The sequence below is a fragment of the Saccopteryx leptura genome, chromosome 5 (assembly GCF_036850995.1).
Source record: "Saccopteryx leptura isolate mSacLep1 chromosome 5, mSacLep1_pri_phased_curated, whole genome shotgun sequence".
Classification (NCBI taxonomy): Eukaryota; Metazoa; Chordata; class Mammalia; order Chiroptera; family Emballonuridae; genus Saccopteryx; species Saccopteryx leptura.
The window spans coordinates 140,142,669-140,167,598 of NC_089507.1; the positions used below are offsets into that span (position 1 = coordinate 140,142,669).

At 47.6% G+C, this 24,930-nt stretch overlaps 1 protein-coding gene across 2 annotated transcripts; it reads right to left on the reverse strand.

Annotated features, from left to right (window-relative positions):
• Positions 1 to 2,539: 2,539 nt before the first annotated feature.
• On the reverse strand, positions 2,540 to 23,871 carry NUB1 (negative regulator of ubiquitin like proteins 1). Of its 2 annotated transcripts, none has more exons than XM_066385307.1 (15): positions 23,774 to 23,871; positions 20,508 to 20,626; positions 17,230 to 17,397; positions 16,633 to 16,691; positions 15,938 to 16,008; positions 14,435 to 14,617; positions 14,185 to 14,273; positions 10,784 to 10,890; positions 9,084 to 9,270; positions 8,411 to 8,518; positions 7,146 to 7,298; positions 5,703 to 5,849; positions 4,847 to 4,942; positions 4,005 to 4,182; positions 2,540 to 3,794 (listed from the first exon to the last, which is right to left on the reverse strand). In XM_066385307.1, the coding sequence occupies exons 1-15, from the start codon at positions 23,841 to 23,843 to the stop codon at positions 3,616 to 3,618; spliced, it is 1,914 nt and encodes a 637-aa protein (XP_066241404.1). In that variant the 5' UTR covers positions 23,844 to 23,871; the 3' UTR covers positions 2,540 to 3,615. The 2 variants fall into 2 exon arrangements, with proteins under 2 accessions (XP_066241404.1, XP_066241405.1); XM_066385308.1 differs by lacking the exon at positions 23,774 to 23,871 and adding an exon at positions 23,538 to 23,767.
• Positions 23,872 to 24,930: the final 1,059 nt, after the last annotated feature.

The following is a 24,930-nucleotide window of genomic DNA, read 5'->3' on the forward strand; positions in this document are numbered from 1 at the left end:
CCTGAGACCTGGCCTCCCAGCCCGCCTCTTCTGAGAATCAAGACTAACATTTTTCTGGCCTTTCCATAACTTCTTTGGGCATCTCTCATCCCCAAGGGTGACTGGAATGATATTTCCGGCCAGGTGGGAACAAACTTCCTTCTCTACCTGCTTATTTCCTCTGTTCCCTCCATCTTCTTGTCTGCCAGGATGCTGAATAAATGTCCTTGGCTCCAAATACGGTCATCAAAGTGAAACCCTCAAAGCATGAGTCATCAAATTTCCCCCAAAATTCCAGTGAATAACCACTCCCCAGACAGTCCCATTTATAGAGAAATCAGGAATGGTGAGGGTTTTTTTAAATCCACTTTCCCATCTATTAAAAAAAAATGTTTATCATAGAACAACTCAATTCATCTATATTCTTCTGATCAAAACAACTACAGAGAAAACAAGATGGCGATGGAGTAGGCGGACATACCAACCTCCACCTCCCAGAACCAAAGTGGATTACAAACTAATTTTAAGAACTATCATCTGGAAAAACCAACTTTGGACTAAACTAAGAAGACTCTTCAACCAAGGAACACTGAAGAAGCCACACCGAGACTGCTTAGTGTATCCCAAGGTTCTCTTTACCATGCCACAGTCGCAGAGCTCCAGGGAAAAGCAACCTGGTCTCATCTCTCCAGGCAGGAGAACAGAAGCTCCATCTCCACACATGCTGCAGATGGCTTTTCCAGTCTACCTGAATCATTACCAGCTAGAAGCAGCGGTCATTGGGACTTGGACGTGAGCTGCAAAGTATAGAATTGTGACAATTCCAGTGCCATGCGGACTTTTCCTGGACTCCTGCTCCTTGTGACAGCTCCTAACGGACTGAACTGGGGTTGGGTTGCATTTGCAGGGATCTGGAATGGTGTTGGTGCCAACTTGGACTTGGTGAACATGTTAAGGACACTACTCTTTTATAGATTATTGTTGTATTGGCCAAGAGTTTGCTTAAAGGCTTTAATCACTGTAAAAAAAAAATAGAAGACCGGATAAAGATGATGTGACACATATACACTAGGGTATGCTACTCAGCCATAAGAAATGATGACATCGGATCATTTACAACAAAATGGTGGGATCTTGATAACATTATGCGGAGTGAACTAAGTAAATCAGAAAAAAACAAGAACTGCATGATTCCATACATTGGTGGGACATAAAAACGAGACTAAGAGACATGGACAAGAGTGTGGTGGTTACTAGGGGGGCAGGGAGGGAAGGAGGGAGAGGGGAAGGGGGAAGGGGAGGGGCACAAAGAAAACTAGATAGAAGGTGACGGAGGACAATGACTTTGGGTGATGGATATGCAACATAATTGAAGGACAAGGTAACCTGGACATGTTTTCTTTGAATATATGTACCCTGATTTATTGATGTCACCCCATTAAAATTAATAAAAATTTATTTATAAAAAAAACGACTACAGACGAAGATGAAAAGTTGAAACTTCCTATTTCTTTTCATGTTCCTAATAAGACTCAGTAATGTTCAGCATTAAGCGTCACTGTCACGCGGACGGTATAGAAGGGCTCTCTGGTTTTATACAGTCAGTTTTTGCAGAAGGTCCCTCTTTATTGCTATAAAACCCATAGCAACAAGAGCAGGCATAAATCAGGGAGAATTCTTCATCTCAAGAAACTGCAGTTGAAAGTCAGTAAGGTATTAGGACAGAGTGGAGGCAGGTTAACCAATGACAATGAGAATAATACAAGTTAAATTATTGAATCAAACAGAAGATGCAGTCCCTGCCACATTCGCTCCCCTCCTGGGGGTCGTATCAATGTAATCTCCACAAGCAGCGTGCCAAGGTGCCTGTCCCCACACAGCCTTGCCGTCACAGCAGGTCACGCCTCCCAGTCTGATGGGTAAAACGTATTTTTTTTTAAAAAGATTTTATTCATTTTAGAGAGGAGGGAGGGAGAGAGAGAGAGAGAGAAGCGAGAAGGGGGGAGGAGCAGGAAGCATCAACTCCTATATGTCCAGGGTTTTGAACTGGCAATCTCAGTGTTCCAGGTCGACACTTGATCCACTGCGCCACCACAGGTCAGGCAAACGTGGTATTTTGTAGTTTTATGTTTATCTCATGAAGAGTGGGGTTAAGAAAATGTTCTTATCTTTTTATAAACCATTTCTAATTTCTTTTTAGTGAATCACGTTTTCCTAGTCTTGGCCCAGTTTTCTATTTTGGTCTCTTTCTTGTTGATAGTGAGAGCTCTTTATATACCAAAGAGATTTGTCTTTGACGTGAATTGACAATATCCGCCCACCCCACTTTGCCTTGACCGAGAACAGCCAGTAGTGGAGACACAATCCACCCCTCCAGCCTTCCTTCCCACCAGTCCTGCCTTTAGGCTCACCTCTTTATCACAGACACTGACGTTTGGATTCCCACACAGAACTTGAAGCAGAAGTCTCAGATCTAAATGAAATCCTACCACTCGGGCATTTCCAACACTCGGAACAGTTCAGGAGTCTGAGTAACTTACTGCAAACTTAGGCTGACAAGTTGTGAATATAGTTTCCACCTTTTATTTCCATCTGTATCATCCATTTTAAAGAGAATGACAAGAGAAGACTTGTACCCATTCCGACTGGACTGCTGTCCAAGCTTTATGGAAATGATTATGAAAAAGGTCAAAGCATTGCAGCTGGCCCAACAGGATACGGCAGACCGCCTGCTCTCAGTCAGTGCCGCTGTGGTGACCGGGGAACACACCTGGTGACTGACGTCTTCGACGCTGTGTCCTGCGGCTGGAAGGAGTTTCCACTTAATATCCACCTGCAGAGGTCCACGGCGCAATGGGAATGGTTACTTGAGACAGTAGAGTCTATGTACCTTTCGAATAGTCTTTTGCAAAACAGATACACCCCAAACCCCTCAAAACCTGGAGAAAATCACCATAATCTCTGGTAGGTAACTTGGCCAGCAGTGAGTTTGATGTGACAGGGCAGCGTCTGAAAGTGCTAATTAAACATAAGTTGCTTTTGCTAGCTTAAGACTTTCCTATTTAATAAAAGATTTATTTTTGTAAAGGATTTTGAACATATATAAATTCTGGATTTCAACCTTAAACTTCAAGTGCGTATGTCACTAAACTAAGAGCAAGAACACCAGCGTTGCGGGCGGGGCGGCCAGCTCGGCACGCTGGGGATGCTGCAGAGCTGGTGCCCCTCTGCCCCATGCTGGGCATTTATCAGGGATGGGCCGGAGGGCGGGGCAGGGCGGCAGAGCTGCATTGTGGGAAGACTGATGAGACTAGAGTGGGCTGGGCAGCGGAGAGAGGGCTGGGTGAAGACACAGCCTGGAGCGTCCCTCCCCACTGTCCCTTCCTGAGACCTCCCAGCCGCTGGCTCTCTACCCTTCAGGTCTGGGCTGAGAGACCCAGCAGGGAGCTCCTGCCCCACATCCCCCAGAGGGGCCGCACCCTGGCTCCCCAGTCTCCTCCAGCCGCACTCATCCCCACCCCAGCCCTCCCACCCTTCCTACAGCCACGCAGGAAGCACTAGGAAGGAAAAGGCCCATGTTACTTTCCACAAGGAGAGAATTTATAAGAAGAAACTGTGCTTCTTTCTGTCCGATACTTAGTTTTTCTTTGCTGCCGACTTGATACTCTCCACGTAGGACAAGTACTCCGCAATGATCATCTCTTCGTCCTCCAGCGTGGAGTCCAGATAGTCTTCCTCGTGCTCCGGGATGTCCTCCAGGATCTCGTTGACGGCCTCGGTCTCCATGTCTTCATCGGCCGAGGCGCTGGATGTACCTGCAACAGCCGTACCACCACAGGGAGTAGGGGACGGCAGGAAGAGGAGGAAAGCCCGCAGAGAGGCCGCATGAACCCACGTCAGCCTCGCCACAGCCTCCCAGGACACCGAGCCGCTGGCATGACATCCATGTCCTCCCCAGTGCCCAGCGGCTGATCCATGTTACAGCCCATCCGTCAGCTTCTCCATATCTGGGGCCCCGGACCCACCTGCAGAATCAGACGGTGACGTGGACGGCGTGGGAGAGGAGTCCTCCACGGCAAGCTGCAGGTCAGGCGGCAGGCTGCCTCCATTGTGGGCCAGGGTCTGTGCCGCCAGCTGGACGTTTCCCCTGAACACCCGCAGGGCGGCCTGGGCCGCCGCCGTGTCAAAGCCCATGTACACCAGCTGGGGGGACAGAAGACGGGCAGCCACTGCGGGCCTGGCGCCCTGCAGCAGGCACGGTCTAATGCTCCCAGCACCCTACACGCTGCTAGACAAGCTTCTCATCCAGGAAGTGTTTCAAAAACGCGCGCAAAAGTGCATTGGCTGTCCCGAAAGCCGCTGTCGGCCCAGTGTGCGCAGGACGCGGCCCGGGCGGCCCAGAGGGAAATGGTTCCCACCCTGCTGTCAGCCCAGTGTGCGCGGGACACGGCCCGGAGGGAGACCACTGCCTGGGCAACACAGAAAGGCGGCAAGTTCATGGGTTGAGGACAGTGCTCTCCAAACCTCGTGACCAGGGCCACTGAATAAACGGCCACACAAGTACCAGGTGTCCTCATGTAAAGGGGGACCAGTGTGGACCGAGCCGTCACAGTGACCTCTGATGGTTCCCAGGCAGAGCTGGGCAGAGGCCACATGGGCAAGCACCAAGTGGCCCGTGGAGGACGCAAGAACCCCCAGCACCTTTCTCCTCCTGCTCTCCGCCCCTGCTGTGGGCTGGGCAGACCCCCGGGGGTGGCCTACATCACACCAGGCACCTGGGGAGCCAGGACCAGCCCTGCCCACTGCCATCCTTGTCACCCCCACCAATCCCACCCGAGGCCAGACGGGTGACTAAATACTGCCTTACTTGGTCAATATTTTCCTGCGAAGGGTTTTCCTGATGGTTGTTGGTTTCAGGACTGGAATCGCCAAACCACCACATGTAGGGGTTACTGAGAAGGATCTAAAGACACAAAGACAGCCACTACGCAACACGAACACCTGCTCGCTGACAGAGACTGAGCAGCCAGAGGTGCTGGACAAACACCGCAGGGGCTCACCGCTCAGGTGGATGCGGTGGGGGCCCACGCAGAGGGGCTGCGGAAGCAGAGAGACCCACCCTGGATGCCTAGCAGGCAGGCTGCTGCCAGGGGAGGGAGGAGGAGAGGCCTGTCGTGCTGTCTGTCTCCGGGATTGAGAACAGGCAAATGCTGGCCCTCCGACCCAAACCAGGACTGAGGGGCCCATGGGACACTGAGAGGAGCTCAGATGAAGTGGAGGAAGAGGCCCTGGCTGGCTGGCTCAGTGGTAGAGCATCGGAGGTTCTGGGTTCGATTCCCGGCCAGGGCACACAGGAGAAGCGCCCATCTGCTTCTCCACCCCTCCCCCTCTCCTTCCTCTCTCTCTCTCTCTTCCCCTCCTGCAGCCAAGGCTCCACTGGAGCAAAGTTGGCCCGGGTGCTGAGGATGGCTCCATGGCCTCTGCCTCAGGCGCTAGAATGGCTCTGGTTGCAAGAGAGCAACGCCCCAGATGGGCAGAGCGTTGCCCCCTGGTGGGCATGCTGGGTGCATCCCAGTTGGGCGCATGTGGGAAGTCTGTCTGTCTTCCCCCTACCACCCCCTACCCCCGCTTCTAAGTTCAGAAAAAAAAAAAAAAAGTGGAGGAAGAGGTGCCCAGGCCAAGGCTCAGGGCTGCTTAGGGCTTGTGGGGACAACAGGTCCTACCTTCAGGGCCATGTCCAGGTTCCCGCTGGCTTGGTGGAGGGCCTGCTTGGCAGCGCGGGTGGAGTAGCCCATTCCCTTCAGGGCGTTTATGTTCTCCAGGCGACGCCGTTTCTTTTCTTTCTCCTCCTTCCTAATCTTGGCCAGCTCCTGCGGGAAAACAGCAGAATCCCACTGAGCTGGGGCTGAGGGTTCGTAGAAAGCCCATGCCATCTGTGCTCTGTCAGGTCTGTAGGCAAACAGGCAGCTGACCCTCTGTCTTGGCCAGTCAATGACATGAGGGCCACAGGGCAGAGCCGGAGACCTCAGTCGGGGAGAAGAGAGCACCTCATAGTTACCACCAGTCGGCACCAGAACTGGCCACTCAGAACCAGGGAGGTGGGCTGACCCCGTTCTCAGGAGTGGTTGGGAGAACTTCCCGTAAGGGTGGGGAGCTGCTCGGCTTCTGATGAACAGCCCAGGTCTCGGTAAATGTGGATTCTGAATGGGGGTGGGGGAGTCCTAGGTGATGTCATAGCTGTTGATCCCCTCCCTCCACCACCAGCCTGGGTAGAAGGTATAAGGAATGATGAGAATAATTCTTTTTCAAATTATCTCCTTTTAAAATATTGGCCTTCTAAATGCTAATAAGACCTTATTGGTAATTAAGTAAGAGTCCAATAGCCAATACAACATCAGCGATGTTTGCTTAGACTGACTATGCACAACATACACACACACACACACACACACGGGTGGGCTTTCAGAGGCCTGTCCTTCACCCAGAGACTCTGTGCCTAGGCCCATGGTGAGAAAGGGCTCTGAGGTCACCTGGACCAACCTCGTGTTTCAGAGAGATGGTTCCACGTCTTCCTGTCCCATTGTTACCTCTCTGGACCTTAGCTTCTTTCATGTGAAACTAGCATATTAGACATGTAACATTCCTTCCAATGCCAGAACTCTTCAGTTTGCTTTTTTTACTGGACTATTCCCACTTGTTTTAAATGACTATAATTGTATGCCTTTGCTTTCAAAACATAATACTGATTATTCCTATGACTGGACTCATGTTTCTAGGCAAGAATATCATCTCAGACCCTAACAATGCCCCTGTGGGAAAATAAAAACCCCTCTACAAAGGTTTCCAGGAATACATTACAATAAAAATTAAAAAGAGAGAGGAGACTGCTTGGGTAACTGCACCTAGGAGCGACCTGCCACCACAGCAGGAAGGAAAATGAGGAAACCGCACCATCGGAAAGTGAATGTAGTTAAAAAACAAGTTCCTCCTGACCTCCCAATCTGAAGTGGTGGGGTCCTTGTCATTAGTACCTACGATGGAACTATCTGTTCCTGTTCTTTTACATCCAAGAGCTAAGGCACGTCAGAAACGAGCTGGGTGTGTCTCCAGCTTCACCACTAAGAACAGGCACAGGCAGCCAGTGTCCCGAGATCACGTCACGGTACCTCTCTGCGGTTGGTAATGTGGGTGGCTGCGTGGTCCACATTCCCGTCACAGGCCCTGAGGCCAAGCCGGGCTTCCTGGGCAGTAAACCCCAACTGCAACAAATTGTGCACTTTCGATGGGTCAATATATAGCTCTTTAAAGAGATGACGAGCCTACAGACAGGAAACACAGAAGAGTCATGTAACTATAGCAACATTAACACAGAGCTAAGCCTAAAGGCTTAGGTTGTCCCCACTGAGAATTAGGGTGTGCCAGGTTTGAGATAAAAACTCTCGTGCCCTGTTATCAATGAAGGCAAATGTAGACAGACAAGACTGCTTACATGACTTACCTGTGACATAACAGGCTGTGTAGTGTGGGAAGGGCTGGTAGCCATTATCCCCTGCTTTTTGTAATAAATCCCAGACTCTGAGCTGTTCACAGGCATCTCTCAGCCCCCGCCCCCACCCCCACCTTGAGTGGGGGCCCACTGAGTCAGCCTAGGCAGTGGCATACAGAATTGAGGGGCACAACTTCTGGTCACCTCTCTAAAGACTCTCTTGCCCCCTCTGCTGGCCAGAGAGGCACTGACAGGTACAACCTTGGATGCCACAGAGGGGGCTCCCCTTCCCTGGCCTGCTTGCCTCTAGGCAGCTGGATGGCAGAGAAACTTCTAGCCAGTTGTAGAGTGTCAGCCCTGAGTGTGGAAGTCCCGGGTTCAATTCTCAGTCAGGGCACAAAGGAGAAGCAATCACCTGCTTTTCCCCCTTCCCCCTCTTCTCTCTTTCTTCTTCTCCCACAGCCACGGCTAGATTGGTTTGAGCAAGTTGGCCCTGGGCAGTGAGGATGGCTCCATAGCCTCACCTCAGGCACTAAAATAGCTCAGTTGCTGAGCAACAGAGCAACGGCCCCAGATGGCAGAGCACTGCCCCATTGGGGGCTTACTGGGTGGATCCCAGTTGGGGTGCATGTGGGAATTGGTTTCTCTGCCTCCCTACCTCTCACTTAAAAAAAAAAACACAAAAACCCAAGAAATTTCTAGCCAATTGAAGCCATCATCATTTTAAGTTCTTGTTATGGCATCTGGCCTGACCCCTAACAAATACAGACATATTTATGGCACATATGTTTATGGCACATGTGAGAGACGGGGCTGAGGGAAAGATGTACATTCCTCAAGTCACAAACTACTGAGTTTACAAAATACACCCTCCCAGAGTCTTCTGGGGATAAAAAAAAAAAACATAGGTGAGAGCAGTCACAGCTCCGTGTGTCAACTCCTTACCTTGCTGAGGTAGTCCCAAGCCTCCTCACCGTTCCCGCTGTGGTAATTCCGGATACCTTGCAGCAAGTAAAGTCTCAAAAATAACACCTTCTCTTTCCCACAATTTCCCTAAAATTATTGGGGGGAGGATAAAAGAGTCTTATTTCTAATTACAAGTCAGTAGTAGTCATGTCCATGACTCCCTTCGTCTCCACAGGTGTACGCTGGAATTACTAAAATGTGTGTCTCTTTCTTATTGCTGACAGCCAAGGTGAAGACCTCAGAGGACAATGACATCCTCTGTCCCACAAGGAAGAAATGGTGTCAGGACACCCATCCCCAGAACCCCAGGGCAGTGGCCCCCTGGTCACCCACAACAGGACCAGCATCCGCTGCCCTGCTATCCCAGCAGGAAGCAGAATTCCGCCGACCCGCAGAAATCACCTGAGAAGAATCCCTGTCTGACTCTCAGCACGTGAGCTGTGACTCCCTCGTGGGAACTGCTCCTCCTCAACATGTCTACTCCCAGCAGTTACACCCCCTTGGCCTGTATGGAATGTCACCTGAGCCCCGGTTTGGGTGGGCAGTGGTTCCAGAGCTACCTTTGGGCAGCCATCTGAATACTATCATGGGAATGTGCCCAGGTTCTAGGAAAGGGCTCTGAAAGCCCTCCCGCCAGCGAACAGCGACGTACCTTTATGTGAACCAGCCTCTGGTGATTTTCCCCGTAGCAGTTTTTAAAGCACTTCTGGGCCAAGTTTAGCTTCTTCTCCGCATCATCCAGGCAGTCCAATTGTTCCAGGCGGAAGTAGCACCACACGATGTCCAGCTGCAGCACCGCGTAGTTGTCCACCGTGTCCAGCAGCTCCCGGCAGCACTCGCTGTGGAGAGAGAAGCGACCTCAGACACTGGACCCTGCGTGCCGGCAACTCGCCGTGCCCGCCTCGCAGCACGGGTCTTCCCAGCGCCAAGCCACTCTACATCAGAGGCCTGATGTCTATGACGGGAGCCATATTTATAATCTAAATCCTTCCAACAGGAGGAGGGGGTGACATTTTTTATTCATAACCTAGGCCTATAAAAGAGATCATGAAATCAACACTTTTTATATAATAAATCTGAAACTGCTAGGTTTATATTTGACTGGGTTTATATTTCCTGGATGATCATGTCACCCAGGAAAAAACATATTTTAAAGTCTTATATAAAATGACACTAAAGTTGCTACCTTTCTTTTTTTGTTGTTTTTTTGTTTTGTTTTGTTTTTGTTTGTTTTCTGAAGTTGGAAACGGGGAGGCAGTCAGACAGACTCCCGCATGCGCCCAACAGGGATCCACCCAGCATGCCCACCAGGAGGCGATGCTCTGCCCATCTGGGGCATCGCTCTGTCGCAGCCAGAGCCATTCTAGCACTTGAGGCAGAGGCCATGGAGCCATCCTCAGCACCTGGGCCAACTTTGCTCCAATGGAGCCTTGGCTGCGGGAGGGGAAGAGAGAGACAGAGAGGAGGGACAGGAGGAGGGGTGGGGAAGCAGATGGGCACTTCTCCTGTGTGCCCTGGCCGGGAATCGAACCCGGGACTCCTGCACACCAGGCCAACACTCCACCACTGAGCCAACCGGCCAGGGCCTAAAGTTGCTACCTTTCAACCAATTTCAAACACAGTCTATTTCTCATATGCTTGGACAGCAGCCTCTTGGTACCATTTCCCATTATGAGGAACCAGGACTCCTCGGGAGCCACTGGCTCCTGGGCAGGGGCAGGAAACGCCCATGACAACTCTCGAACACCCTGGGCACCAGAGACCAGAGACTACCAGGGTTAGGTCAAAAGGGTGTAGAAAGAAACCCTCACTATTGACATCATCTTTGGAGGATGCTAGGGCAGCCACTCATTTATTCTGAAGACAAGAAAATAAGGTAAAAGAACCACGCATCTTATTCCATCTTTCAGTACAAATTGTACCTCAGCATAACCAAATAGCTGATGAGGAAAACTATTTCCTTGCAGAAGAATTCTAGCAACAAATGCAGAAGCACTAATAAGGTGTCACCTGTCTTTGTGGCTCTGGGGAATGGTCACTGAGACCAAATGCAGAGAGTGAAAAGCCACTGGGGCTGGAGAACAGGCCATGCAGGCTGCTAACACCTCCCAGGAAACAAGCACGGGGTCCAACACGCTTGTGTGCACAAGTTTACAACACTGTTTGTAGGGGAGCTCAGTCAGAGAACATTCAGGAAAGACGTAATGTACAGATTGGTCTGCCCTGTAGCTACTCTCACATTGACCTTGTCTGGGGTGAGAGCCCGAGTCTGAGGCGCAGATGGGCGGGCGCTGTGTACACCTCCGCACCGTCTTCCCCAAACTGAGTGCCCTCAGGAGCAAGCGCGCCTACCAGAAGTACTTGTCGGCGTCTAGAAGAAAAGGCAAGGCTATCTCGTACTCTTTTCTCTTCAGGAAGGCTCTGCCTTTCTCGTGATGTCCCATGGCTAACATGAGGGCCTGCAGAGACACAGGACTGTCAGAAACACCGCTGTGAACTATAATAACACAACACACAAAAACCATATTAAGTCTAATGAAATCAAAGTAAAAACAATATATCACAACTACAGTAATTTAAAAGCCCAAATTAAGAAAAATAAAATTAAAGCCTCATTTCATTTAAATGCTGACATCAAGCCATACAATTTAACGTGGCTGACATGGCCACACCAACACCTGTCCCTTTGTTCCTCAGTTCAGGTTAGTGTCTGCTGGCCTCAACAGTCCTGGTACTCTTACGATGAAAGAATAAAACAGCAGCCAAAATCCACCTGACCAGGTGGCGGCCCAGTGTATACAGCAGCAGTTCTCAACCTGCGGGTTGCGACCCCGGCGGGGTCGCCTAAAGCCATCGGAAAATACATAATGCATATCAGGTATTTACATTCCGAATCATAACTGTAGCAAAATTACAGTTATGAAGTAGCCACCAAAATTATTTTTTGGTTTGGGGTCACCGCAACATGAGGAACTGTATTGCGGGGTCACGGCATTAGAAAGGTTGAGAACCACTGGTATAGAGCGTCAGCCTGGAATGCTGAAGAGCCAGGTTTGAAACCTGAGGTCGCTGGCTTGAGTATGGGATCATAGACATGACCCCAACTTGAGCTCAAAGGTCACTGGCGTGAGCCCAAGGTCACTGGCTTGAGCAAGGGGTCACTCGCTCTGCTGTAGCCCCCAGTCAAGGTACATATGGTAAAGCAATCAATGAACAACTAAGGTGCCACAACTATGACTTGATGCTTCTCATCTCTCTCCCTTCCTGTCTGTTCCTGTCTATTGCTTTCATCTCTTTTGCTAAAAAAGAAAAAAAAAATTTAAACAGTGATCTAGAATATTTTAAAGTGTATTAACATTTTTAGATTTGAATTTTTACATAATTCAATCTTGCAAAGGTTTCCCAAAATGATCTGGATGTCACTTTTCTTTAAATTTCTCACTTGTTGATTTTAAAGAGAGAGGGAGAAAGGGAGAAACATTAATTTGTTGTTCCACTTATCCATGCATTTTACCAGCTGATTCTTTTTGTGTGTGTGTGTGTGTGTGTGTGTGTGTGTGACAGAGACAGAGAAAGAAAGAGAGGGACAGACCAACAGGAAGGGAGAGAGATGAGAAGCATCAATTCTTCATTGTGGCACCTTAGTTGTTCATTGACTGCTTTCTTGTATGTGCCTTGATGGGGGGGGGGGGGCCTACAGCAGACCGAGCGACTCCTGGCGCAAGCCAGTGACCTTGGGCTCAAGCTGGTGACCTTGGGGTTTTGAACCTGGGCCCTCCACAAGCCAGTCCGATGCTCTATCCACTGCGCCACTGCCTGGTCAGGCTACCAGCTGATTCTTGTATGTGCCCTTACTCGGGATCAAACCCACAACCTTGGCATATTGGAACGATGCTCTATCCAACTGAGATACCTGGTAGGGCTGGATGTCAGTATTTAATATGAGAGCAGCGGACAAATAATTCCAACATTAAAAAAAGAAAAAGGAAACATCAATCTACTGGTAGCTACTGAGTGCTCTTAGCTTCAATCCTCAATTTTAACAGAATAATTCATACAGTGAAACCTAATCAAAACTGTCTTTTAAAGAAAAATTAAAATTAACTGGACCTACAGCAACTAGAGCTTTTCACAGCAGAAAGCTAGTGGACTCCAGCTCAGAGACTGAGCTCAGGGTCCCAGCTGCACAGTGCTGTTATAGAGAGAACCCCTTGGACGTGTGCAAAGGTAAATCCCTCCTACCTATTCCAAATTCTAGAACAGGGAAGGAGAGTGGAAAGATGGGGGGACACAGCAGGATCACCTGTCATTCTTCACCCAAACTATACAGTTCCACCAGCACCCCACTCTAATCCATTCCTCAAGGGGCATGGCCCTGTAAGTAAATAACAACAAACAGCCAAAGCCAAAGGCAGGCATCGCAACACTCAGGAATGTTCAAAGTCACTGCTACAAGTGCTGCAGGACAGCGAGGTCGTGCCGTTTGTACTACAGCCCTGGAGGTGACAGGGCGAGCCTGCTGTACACAACTGTGCATTGTACAGTTACAGCTTCTGTTTATAAGCCAGAGACAGAAACCTGTTTCTGATCCTTTGTAACATTCCACAATAAAATGACTAGAGCAGCTCTGGTCAGTTGGCTCAATGGTAGAACATTCGCCCAGTGTGGGGAAGTCCCGGGTTCGAGTTCCAGTCAGGGCACACAGGAGAACCACCCATCTGCTTCTCCACCCCTTCCACTTCTCTCTCTCTCTCTCTCTCTCTCTCTCTCTTTCTCTCTCTTCCTCTCCTCCAGCCATGGCTCCATTGGAGCGATTTGGCCCCAGGTGCTGAGGATGGCTCCATGGTTTCACCTCAGGCACTAAGAGGAGCTCAGTTGCTGAGCAAGAGAGCAAGGCCCCAGATGGGCAGAGCATCGCCCCCTAGTGGGATTTCTGGGTGGAGCCTGATGGGGTACATGCAGGAATCTGTCTCTCCGCCTCAACTCTGTCTGAATAAAAAATAAAAAAAATAAAATAAAAGACTAGAGAACCAGCTGTGCTCTAACAGCAAATCCAAGCACAAGCCACAAGTTCCTTATAGCAGTGGTCCCCAACCCCCGGGCCGTGGACCATTTGGTACCAGTCCGCAGAGAAAGAATAAATAACTTATATTATTTCCGTTTTATTTATATTTAAGTCTGAACGATGTTTTATTTTTTAAAAATGACCAGATTCCCTCTGTTCCATCTGTCTAAGACTCACTCTTGATGCTTGTCTCGGTCACGTGATACATTAATCCATCCCACTCTAAAGGCCGGTCCATGAAAATATTTTCTGACATTAAACCGGTCAGGCCTGACCAGGCGGTGGCGCGGCAGATAGAGCGTCAGACTGGGATGCAGAGGACCCAGGTTCGAGACCCCGAGGTCACCAGCTTGAGTGTGGGCTCATCTGGTTTGAGGAAAAGCCCACCAGCTTGAACCCAAGGTCACTGGCTCCAGCAAGGGGTTACTCGGTCAGCTGAAGGCCCACGGTCAAGGCACATATGAAAAAGCAATCAATGAACAACTAAGGTGTTGCAACGCGCAATGAAAAACTAATGATTAATGCTTCTCATCTCTCTCCATTCCTGCCTGTCTGTCCCTGTCTATCCCTCTCTCTGACTCACTCTCTGTCTCTGTAAAAAAAAAAAAAAAAAAAGATCATATATTTAAAAAAAAAAACCGGTCCGTGGCCCAAAAAAGGTTGGGGACCACTACCTTATAGTACTTACTTTTCTTTCTGATGGAGGAATTTTGATTGATCTGCCCGTCTGGTTGGCTATGTCTAGGTATGGTGCACTTTCTGAATCTAGCATCTCAGCTGCAATAAGACCAAAGAGAATGTGAATTCAATGTTGAAGAGCAATGATGGTGACATTTAGAAATGTCAGGCTGCTGGGAAGAAAAGCCAGGGAGAAATGTGAAGCCCCCACAATGGCCCTGAAGCCCTGAGTGAGGTGAAAAGCCCTGAGCCCTGTGCACCTCTCTCCGCCAGAATCTCGAGTCCTCTCTTCATCCTCTGAATTCTCTTTTCCTTTAGTTCGACTTCGTTCAGCTCTTCCTCTTCGACCTGAGAGTTCTTCTTCACATCCTCCTCAGACTGCTTCAGCTCGAGCACCATAGCTTTGACGTTGTGCATCACGCCTTGCTCTTCCAGTGCTTTCCCTGGGAAAACCAGACATGCGTGTCAGAAAAGGTGCCCTTTTACGTCCTGGGTAACAGGCCATTCTCTGTGTTCAATAGAATTTTTTTTTTATTCAGTGAGAGGAGGGGAGGCAGAGAGATAGACTCCTATACGTGCCCAGACTAGGATCCACCCGGCATGCCCACTAGGGGGCGATGCTCTGCCCATCTGGGGCATTGCTCATTGCTCAGCAACCAAGCTCTTCTTAGTGCCTGAGGTGGAGGCATGGAGTCATCCTCTGCACCCAGGATCAAATGGCTACAATTGAGCCATGGCTACAGGACAGGAAGGGGGGGGGAGAAGCAGATGGGAGCTTCTCCTGTGTGTCCTGACTAGGAATCAAACTCAGGATACCTACACACCAGGCCAATGCTCTACCACTGAGCCAACTAGCCAGGATCATCTTATCATATTTTATTTTATTTTATGATGTTATTTTTTTTTAATTTTTATTTATTTTTTATTTATTCATTTTAGAGTGGAGAGGGAGAGACAGAGAGAGAGAGAGAGAGAGAGAGAGAGAGGAGACACAGAGAGAGAAGTGGGGGAGGAGCTGGAAGCATCAACTCTCATATGTGCCTTGACCAGGCAAGCCCAGGGTTTCGAACCGGCGACCTCAGCATTTCCAGGTCGACGCTTTATCCACTGCGCCACCACAGGTCAGGCTCATCTTATCATATTTTAAAGCTTCAACAAAAGCAATAAAAACTCTATGGGTAAAGGTGGTCAAAAGGGACACACTTTTACTTATTAAAAAAATAAAACACAGAAAAAACTTCTAAGTTTCTGGTCCACAAATAAACCCTCAGGTAAATGGAAAGCTTATGTACACACAGGGGCACATCAGTGTGGGAAGAACAGGTTTAGTAGGGCACTGGAAGAACTGTAAAGCTGGGTGTTTAGCCTTTATAAATAAAGGGGGGCTCTGGGCAGATTAAAGACCCCAAACAGTGATAGAAGACGACGTGACTTGGGTTGGTGAGCACACAAACAATTCACAGATGATGTAGTATACAATACAAAGGACTGTATAGCTGAAACCTGTCTAATTTTATTAAGCAACATCACCCCAACAAATTCAATAAAAAAGAAAAACAAACAAACAAAAGAAGTTTTCATACAGATAAAGCCAATACAAGAAAACACAGAATATCCCATCTGTCTCTTGGGTCAGAGAAAGAACTTCTTAGAACACACACAAGAAGGTGAAAAACATGAATTTCATAACACCAAGGATTTCTGTCCAATGAAAGATAACACAAGTAGGATTTTAAAATTCTTCATACTTTGCCATAACATACCTAGCTGAAGTTGTTTCTTATTTATGAAAATTTTGATATAATTTTCTTGAAATCCAAAGGTCTCAGCTATTCTGTAAAATAAAACAATGAAAACTTTAGGTAATCAAATGTGTCATTTTCCTGAACCCATCCATAAGAACCCTGATGCAGATTGAAGAAGAAAATGAGGAAAATCGGCTTCAGATACACGGGCTGGCTAGCCCTGGAGGTGCTCAAAGACTTAACTGTTCAAAAAGATACCCATGAGTGATACAACCGTTAGAATTTCACCAGGATGTGACAGGCAGATGGGCCAACAGCCTGAAATCAGCTAAAACGTTTTGTGGAACATCTCAGCAAATTATTAGTGCACTGAGGGGTACAATTCAACGCTAATGACCTGGTAAGCACCAGGCTGTCTCTTATTTATGTCATTTACTTACTGATTCGCTCATGTATCGAGTATGTATCAACGGGTGGTGGACCCAGGGTTCCCACCCGATCTCCAGGTTTCCCAGGAAATGAAGAAGAGCGGTGTGAGTGTTGAATTCTTGTTTGCCCCTAGTGACCAGAGTGAGCCTGAATAAGTCCTGCAGCCTCGATTTTCCCTTCCATCAAGTGGGAAGAACAAAACCTGCCCTAGCTCTCTTTCAGGCAGGCCACCAAGATCAAACAAGCCAACGTACAAGGCACCAGGCACACAGATAGATACTTACTTAGATCTCAGCTCTCTGCCAGTGATGTCCAATCGAGTTTTCAGGAGGTTCTTCCTATCCTATTTAAAAATCAAACAAATAAAATAACTTTGAATTACAACTTTTTTTAAAAATCATCATGGAGGCCCTGGCCGGTTGGCTCAGCGGTGGAGCATCGGCCTGGCGTGCGGGGGACCTGGGTTCGATTCCTGGCCAGGGCACATAGGAGAAGCGCCCATTTGCTTCTCCACCCCCCCCCTCCTTCCTCTCTGTCTCTCTCTTCCCCTCCCACAGCCAAGGCTCCATTGGGGCAAGGATGGCCCGGGCGCTGGGGATGGCTCCCTTGGCCTCTGCCTCAGGCGCTAGAGTGGCTCTGGTCGCGGCAGAGCGACGCCCCAGAGGGGCGGAGCATCGCCCCCTGGTGGGCAGAGCATCGCCCCTGGTGGGTGTGCCGGGTGGATCCCGGTCAGTCGGGCGCATGCGGGAGTCTGTCTGACTGTCTCTCCCCGTTTCCAGCTTCAGAAAAATACAAAAAAAAAAAATCATCATGGATTTGGTCACCTCACTAGGTTAAACAGGTATTATTAGTACCTGTGTAAACTTGAGAAAATCACTCACTTTTCTTTGTCGTGGAGGTAAAAATACCTCAATGGTAGCAATTCCTGTTGCCTTATAGTTTTCATTTCCTGTGCCACGCTCAATCGCCTTGCAACGTATTTCTTCTATGACCTTCTCAACTTCGTTTTCACAACATTCTAGCTTGTCAGAGTACTTCTTAGCAAGTTCCTAAGAAGAAACATCAGGAAATACAGCTCAATGTAGTACCAACCCAAAGTCAGGTGGGCGTCAAAATACGTGTAGGATGGTCAGGGAAAAATCTCTGATCAGTGCTGGTCTCACCCCCGATCGTGAAATCCAGGCTCATCTAGTATCTTGAAAGGTACAGAAACAATTAAAGGATAGGAAAACAGACACCACAGAAAAAGTGAATATAACTCAGATTATTCTAGGGAGAAAAGTGAATTAATTATAACTTATGGGATTGTAATACATAAAAATCATTTTAAAAACCAGTGAACTGATCAACTCTACTGGAGAAAAAAGAAAACACAGAAACATTCCAAGTTTTCTAGCATGTGGGAACAAGTGAGGGTCAACGTAAATAATTTTCTGAACAGAAAATTCTGAATCACTGCTACGGCTTATAAAATAATAAGGTGCTAGAATGACTCAACAGAACTCAAGAAAATATTCCACTTACTATTATGGTTTATTATAAAGCAACTAAACATCTAGATAAAGAGGTATATAGTCTGACCAGGCGGTGGTGCAGTGGATAGAGCGTCAGACTGGGATGCTGAGGACCCAGGTTCGAGACCCCGAGGTCGCCAGCTTGAGCGCGGGCTCATTTGGTTTGAGCAAAAGCTCACCAGCTTGGACCCAAGGTCGCTGGCTCGAGCAAGGGGTTACTTGGGTCTGCTGAAGGCCCATGGTCAAGGCACATATGAGAAAGCAATCAATGAACAACTAAGGTGTTGCAATGCTCAATGAAAAACTAATGATTGATGCTTCTCATCTCTCCGTTCCTGAATGTCTGTCCCTGTCTGTCTGTCTCTCTGTATCTGTAAAAAAAAAAAAAAAAAAAAAAGTATACAGGTGGAGTCTGAAAAGGCCCAGGGTGCAACACATAATATGTCTGCCAATCTGGAAGCTCCCCAAAATCCAAATCCATCATGAAAGGGTGTTCATGACGGTTATATTACATGGGCATGACTGAGTAAATCATTGGTCATTGGTGACTGAATCTCCAGCCTTCTCCCTTTCCCTCAGAGGTTGGAGGGTGTGGTTGAGAGTCTCCAAGCTTCCAATCAGTTTGGTCTTTTGGCGACCAGCCCTATCCTGAAGGGCTGCCTCATTAGAACAAAGGATGCTCCTATCACCCTTACCACTGGGGAAATTCCAAGGGTTTTAGGAGCTCTGTGTCAGGAACCAAATAGCTTTCTTATTATGCCACACCTAATTTCGAAGCCAAGAGAGTATAACAAGCAAATTCAGAAAAAATGTCAGAAGGTGTGTTGCAAAAAAAATAAATTAAAAAGAAAGGACCACCCAATGTTCTTAGTCCCTGAGGAATGTTACATGATGTATCTCAAGAGACTCAGGCTGAGAAAGCAGAAAAGTATGTGCCAGGATACTCCAGTATAATAGATGTCTATAAAAAATTATTCATGTTTTCTCTGCTTAGGTAAGCAGGAAGTTCTCAGTTTATAGAAATTTCACTTACATAAAATAAGGCCATTCTGGATGCCATGAAAAACTGAGGCACAATTATTAGAAAAACATAGTAGTTTGGAGAAATGAACAGTGCTATAGTACAAAAAATGCTAGGGGAGGAGAGCCGTTGTTTTCTAGCAAGGCAGACGGAGACCTGACACTCCCCCTAAACACGTAACACACTCACTGACAGGCACCGGTACTGCCACACTAGCAGGTCAAAAGTTGTCCCCAGATCAATAACTTTTGTTAATGCTATAAAGATATTAAAAATAGTATACAGTGGTACCTTGATATACGAACAGACCAACATATGATTTTTTTTTTTAAGATACAAGCTGCGACTCGGGCCATATTTTTGTTTGAGATCCGAGCAAAATTCCAAGATACGAGTTGTGATTCGGGAAGCTACCACTAGTTGGCGCACTGGCACACGGGTCCAGTATTGGCTGTTTGATATACGAGTTGACTGACTTATGAGCTCGGTTACAGAACGAATTAAACTTGTATCTCAAGGTACCACTGTATATGCCCCAGAAATCAGGTAACATTCTCATAGGAAGAAAATCTTATTAAACAAAAATAAGCTTGTCAATTGCTAGTAAGAAGTGGGTGCTTACTTATCACTGCTGTTTTTGGTTACACCCAATATTTACCTGTGCCTGGTGATTTCAGAAATCTTATTTACCAATGAGGACGAAAAAAAGAGGCACTGTAAAAATACCAACCAAAAGCAATCTCATAGGGTGATCTGATCATAAATTGCTAACTGGGCAGATACTGGTGGGTAGTCATGACTCAGGGATTAACGTCTGTACTGAAAGGTTACCTGTGCCTTAAACAAGCCCTGTCCACTGTTCTTGTATACCTAGGTTAACACACCTTTGAAATGCCTCTTTTTCTGACCCCTTGAAGCGTAACCACCCTCAAGGGAGCACACAACCTTGTTAACTGTCCTGTAATCCAATCCCCACCTTGCTTTCTCCCTTGATCTTATGTAATCTTCCTTAATTCCAAATGTACACAGGAAACTACAAACTGTTATTCTGGGAAGCATTCTCTTCAGTCTGTTGAGGTCTTGCTTCTAGGCTTGTTCTTTGGCTCAAATAAACTCTAACTTATCAAAATTTCTACCGGTTGGGACATTTTTAAGTCAACATGGAGGAGACTTATGACACTGCTAATTATCTAGCTCTTAAAAAGAAAAATACCGGCTGACCTGTGGTGGTGCAGTAGATAAAGCATTGACCTGGAACACTGAGGTCGCTGGTTCGAAACCCCAGGCTTGCCTGGTCAAGGCATATATGGGAGTTGATGCTTCCTGCTCCTCCCCCTGTTCTATCTCTTTCCTCCCCTCCCCATTTCTCTAATAAAATGAATGAATAAATAAAAATCTCTGACAGACTGCAACAGAGTTATAAAAAAAAATAAAAATAAAATAAAAATACTATCTGACCTGTAGTGGCGCAGTGGTTAAAGCCTCAACCTAGAACACTAAGGTTGCAAGTTCAAAACCCTGGGTTTGCCTGCTCAAGGCACATATGGAAGTTGATGCTTCCTGCTCCTCCCCCCTTCTCTCTCTCTAAAATGAATAAAGTTAAAAAAAAAAAAAAAAAGAATACCTTTAATGCCAAACCAACTTCTTTATTTTCGTCTGTATATGGAGGTTTCCAAAGTTGAATTCTGTCTTCCCTTAAAAACTGAGTCAATTTTGCTTGGAGGTATTTTTTTTGCGCCATCCCTGAAAGCAAACAGTACAGCCATGTTACCCCACACCACATTTCAGAGTGTTTTATAACATCCTAATGCATTCGTTCATGTGCTTTGTAGAGGAAGCAGAGCCGCTCCCACTTTCCCCACTCTAGTTTAATCTAAATTACTTCTAGACTGGCCTTGGTCAATTGGTTAGAGTGCCGTCCAGATACATCAAGTTTGCAGGTTCAATCTCTGGTCAGGGCACATAAAAGAATCAACCAATCAATACATAAATAAATGGAACAAATCGATGTTTCTCTCTCACTCTTTAAAATCAATCCACAATTTTTTAAAAATTTTAAATAGACACACATACACACATATCTACATATATTAAATACACTGGGATATATGTTATAGTTATATATTATATATTACATTAAAATTTGTATTTCAAGGCTGCTAATATGTAGCAAAGTTTACTACACTTTTCTATTTCTTAACCCACTATTATTCTCTGGTCTAAGAAAAAGATAAGAGAAGATAAAAACCTAAAGTAGTCAACCTTTCTAAGAAACTCAACACAGAGCTTATAAAGTCTCTTGTATTTTGGCTACTCTAACACGAAACAAATACCAACTACCCTGGTAGGCAAACAGAAAGAAAAGTCAGCTTGAACTGTGAACTATCAATAATAAATATTCCCTATACTGAATTTTTAAAATGAAAAATGTAGTTCTACAATGATGGAAAAGGATTACATGGTATTTTGTAATAATAGCCTATGTAGATCTACATATGTAACACTGACTAGTTGCAATATCATTTCACAGCTGAGAAAACCCAGGCTCCAAGTTTGTAAAACAACCCAACCAAGATCACAAAATTCAGGCGGCACCACAGCTCGCACCAGGACTTCTGCCTGCGACATTGGACTCTGTCTCAAGAGACCTTGCTGCTTCTCTGTCCCGGGTATGTAACTGCTCTCTCCCAAAGAAGCACCTGCCAGCAATGGCTACTGGGACCTGGGCAGCAAAGCAATTCAGACAGCTGGGGGAGGCTGCCAGGACCCAGAAGCAGTTGAAAGGAGTAGTGTGGCCACGCCAGACAAGAAGGAAGTGATTAGGTCCTGAGAATGATAAACGCAGGTACCAGAAAGCAGAAAAATATGAGTGAATATAACCTAGATAAGTAACTTCATTTTTTCTGTTTAGGTCCGGTATTCCACTCTCCCAAACTCAATGCACCTGATTTTTAAATCAAGTTTGATAACCTACGTAATTTACATAAACAAGTATTTAAACACACACACACACAACCTCTAAATCTATTTTTGTATCAGTTTGGGGGTGAGAAAGAGGGTAATCAGGCCAGGGAGAGGGAAGGGGAGGAAGGAATACCCACATGGGGAAGAGGGTTGTGCACTCCCAGAGGATCTAGAGAACCCTAGATATATTCCAGCACTGAGTGCTTCTCTCACAGAAAAGCGTATATTAGCACTGATGTGTATTAGCTTTCCAAATACAAATAACTCACAAGACCACTAGACAAAAGCTACGTCCTTGCTCATACACCTCAGAAATTCTGAATAAAACATTACGGGGGAAGAACTGTTTCATGGGCTGCATACTGAAGCCAGGCTGTTTGGAAGGCTGAATGCAGACCCTCTGCCATCCTGTCCAACTAATTACCTGGGTCCAAAGGGTCTCATAACCCTCTTTTTTTTTTTAAAGGATTTATTTTTTTTATTTATTTTTTTCTTTACAGGGACAGAGAGAGAGTCAGAGAGAGGAATAGATAGGGACAGACAGGAACGGAGAGAGATGAGAAGCATCAATCATCAGTTTTTCGTTGCGACACCTTAGTTGTTCATTGATTGCTTTCTCATATGTGCCTTGACCGCGGGCCTTCAGCAGACCGAGTAACCCCTTGCTTGAGCCAGCGACCTTGGTGAGCATTTTTTTTTTTTAATTTGGCATCCCAGTCCGACGCTCTATCCACTGCGCAACTGCCTGGTCAGGCTCATAACCCTCCTTAGTGTGGACCCCTGCCCTCCCCCCACCTCCCCGCACTCCACCCACAGCCCATAAACAGCAAGGAGGGGCTACATCGGCCCAGCTTAGCAATAGTTAGACAAAGACCAAACCACCCTCGTGAAGCTTAACAAAACGTCCAATATAGACAGACAGCAGACTAAGCGAGGACACAGACTTCAAATCAAATCTAAGGGAGAAAAATGGTTTAAAAACATCGGTTTCCGATGTTTTGAAAGCTCTGCAGGTGCCATACAACGTTCCACATGATAGCTTCCCCCCAAAAAAACCCCCAGCAGAAATCCATTCATATCACTGCTCCAAACCGAAAGTGAAACATTTCAAATCACTCCTTTAGGATGTTCACTTTCGCTTTTGTAATAAAAATCTCGCGCTAGGGTCTGTCCCTCTCACTACAACAGGACAACCCCCAGGACACAACCTTTAACCGAGAGCTTCTCCAATATACATATATTTCCCAATATATATCGGAGAATATATAATACACATATATATAATTGGTATACATATAAATGGATATATATAATATAGGAATATAACAAATATATAATATATATATATATTTCTAAGTAATTAATTTTTTCTTCTGGCGAAGTAATAAAAGATCCTTGTATTGAAAATTAAGAGTAAGGGAAGGGAGTGAGGGATACAGAATCAGACCGTCGAGGCTGTACATCAGTCGTATTCTCCCATTAATTTAGCGCAATCTGGATTCGGTTGCAAGTCAGTAGCCAATGGCATTCGTGGAAGGGCAATGTTGATTCAAGCTTCCGGTGTGATGAATTTTTACGCTACATACATTTCTGTCTTCTCCTTCCCCCCAAAACCCCAACACTCCATCTTTTTTTAAAAACCCCAAATACACCACCGCCCCCGCTCAGCCCAGCGCAGCGCAGCACAAACCTAGAGCCCCACGAACCGCCGGCGCGTCGGGAAGCCCCGACCGCCGCCCCGGCCGCCGCCTCCGGTCCCGGCGGGGCCTCCACGCAGGACGTACAGCGCCCACCGCCGCCGAGACCACGCCCGACCCGGGCGGTTTAGGCGTCGGGGTCACGCCGGGGACCCGGGGGTGGGGGGTCGCCCGGCGGCACCGCGGAGACCCGGATCCAGGGCTGGACGCTCGGCCGCCCTCTCCTTACCTGCGCCACAGCTGCGCCGCCGCGACCTGCAGAGTTCCCGGATGCGGCGGCGGCCGCCGTTAGTTTTCATTCCGGGTGAGGCCGGCCCCGCCCCTGCCGCCGCGAAGTCCGGAAGGAGGGTCGCGTGGGCGGGGCTAAGGTAGGGGCGGGCCTTAGGAGGGGAGAAAGTGGACTCGTGGTAGGCCCTGGTTGTGGGCGGGGCTAATAATGGGCGGAGCTAGAATGGCTAATGTAGGCGGGGCCAATGATTAGAGGGTATTGTGGACGGATTAGAGCATGTGGGCGGGGCTAATGCTTGGGGGGGGTTGTGGGCGGGGTTTGGGCGAGGCGAGGACACTAGCGTGTGCGAGGCTTTGGAGACAGAGAACCGCGCCCCTAGGAGCCAAAGGGGAAAAATCGATCCGACTCCGTTTGCCTGACTTCAGAGGAAATGGACCCTGGTTTTGTTCTTCCAAAAACTTTCAAAGAGGCCAGTGCACCTTGCAGGAAGACCCGGAGGGAGGTCTGGGCATCCTGCAGTCGGGTGCTGCGCTCTCGCCGGCCCCTGGATCTAGGCTAGGCCAAACGGGCGTCACCCCTAAACCTCCGCTGTCATCCCGCCCTCCATCACCCAGCCCCGCTCGCCCTTAGGGGGAAGTTTCGGTGCCTGCGGTGGGCCCTGCTAACCTCGTGTTTGTCATGCTCTCAACAAGATTGACGGAGATCCGCCAACCTCCGGAGTGTTCTGCCCCAGTTGTGCTACATACAAATAAACCTGTGGCCTGAGCTGTGTCTGTGTGTCCAGGTGAGGGAACCTGACGTATGTGGAACAACTAAGGGCAGTTTGAGAACTGCCCGGAGAACTGGGCAGAGCACAGGTTCTGGCAGAGCATGGAGAGGTGGTTCCATCAAACTTGTGCAAGCAGAATGGGCACGGAAGATAGAGTTCATCCCAGATGACAGAATGTTTGCTGGGATGGGGCTCTTGGCCCCGATTTCCAATTCCTGAAGCCTATCCTTGGACCTGCTCTAGGATTGTCATCGGTGGGGCCGGAGAGCCACGTAGCACTCGGTCTCGATGGGGATAATTCTAATACCCGCCACATGGGCATGGTGGATAAAATCTCGCGCTAGGGTCTGTCCCTCTCACTACAACAGGACAACCCCCAGGACACAAT

What these genes read in the sequence shown, in the direction of transcription:
- NUB1 (XM_066385307.1), bottom strand. Translation starts at nt 23,843, where the DNA reads ATGAAAACTAACGGCGGCCGCCGCCGCATCCGGGAACTCTGCAGGTCG. An exon ending in GCGGCGCAGCTGTGGCGCAG is followed by an intron (nt 20,627 to 23,773) that starts GTAAGGAGAGGG and finishes GTTTGCTTTCAG; the next exon opens with GGATGGCGCAAAAAAAATAC. An exon ending in AGAGGCTGGTTCACATAAAG is followed by an intron (nt 8,519 to 9,083) that starts GTACGTCGCTGT and finishes CAATAATTTTAG; the next exon opens with GGAAATTGTGGGAAAGAGAA.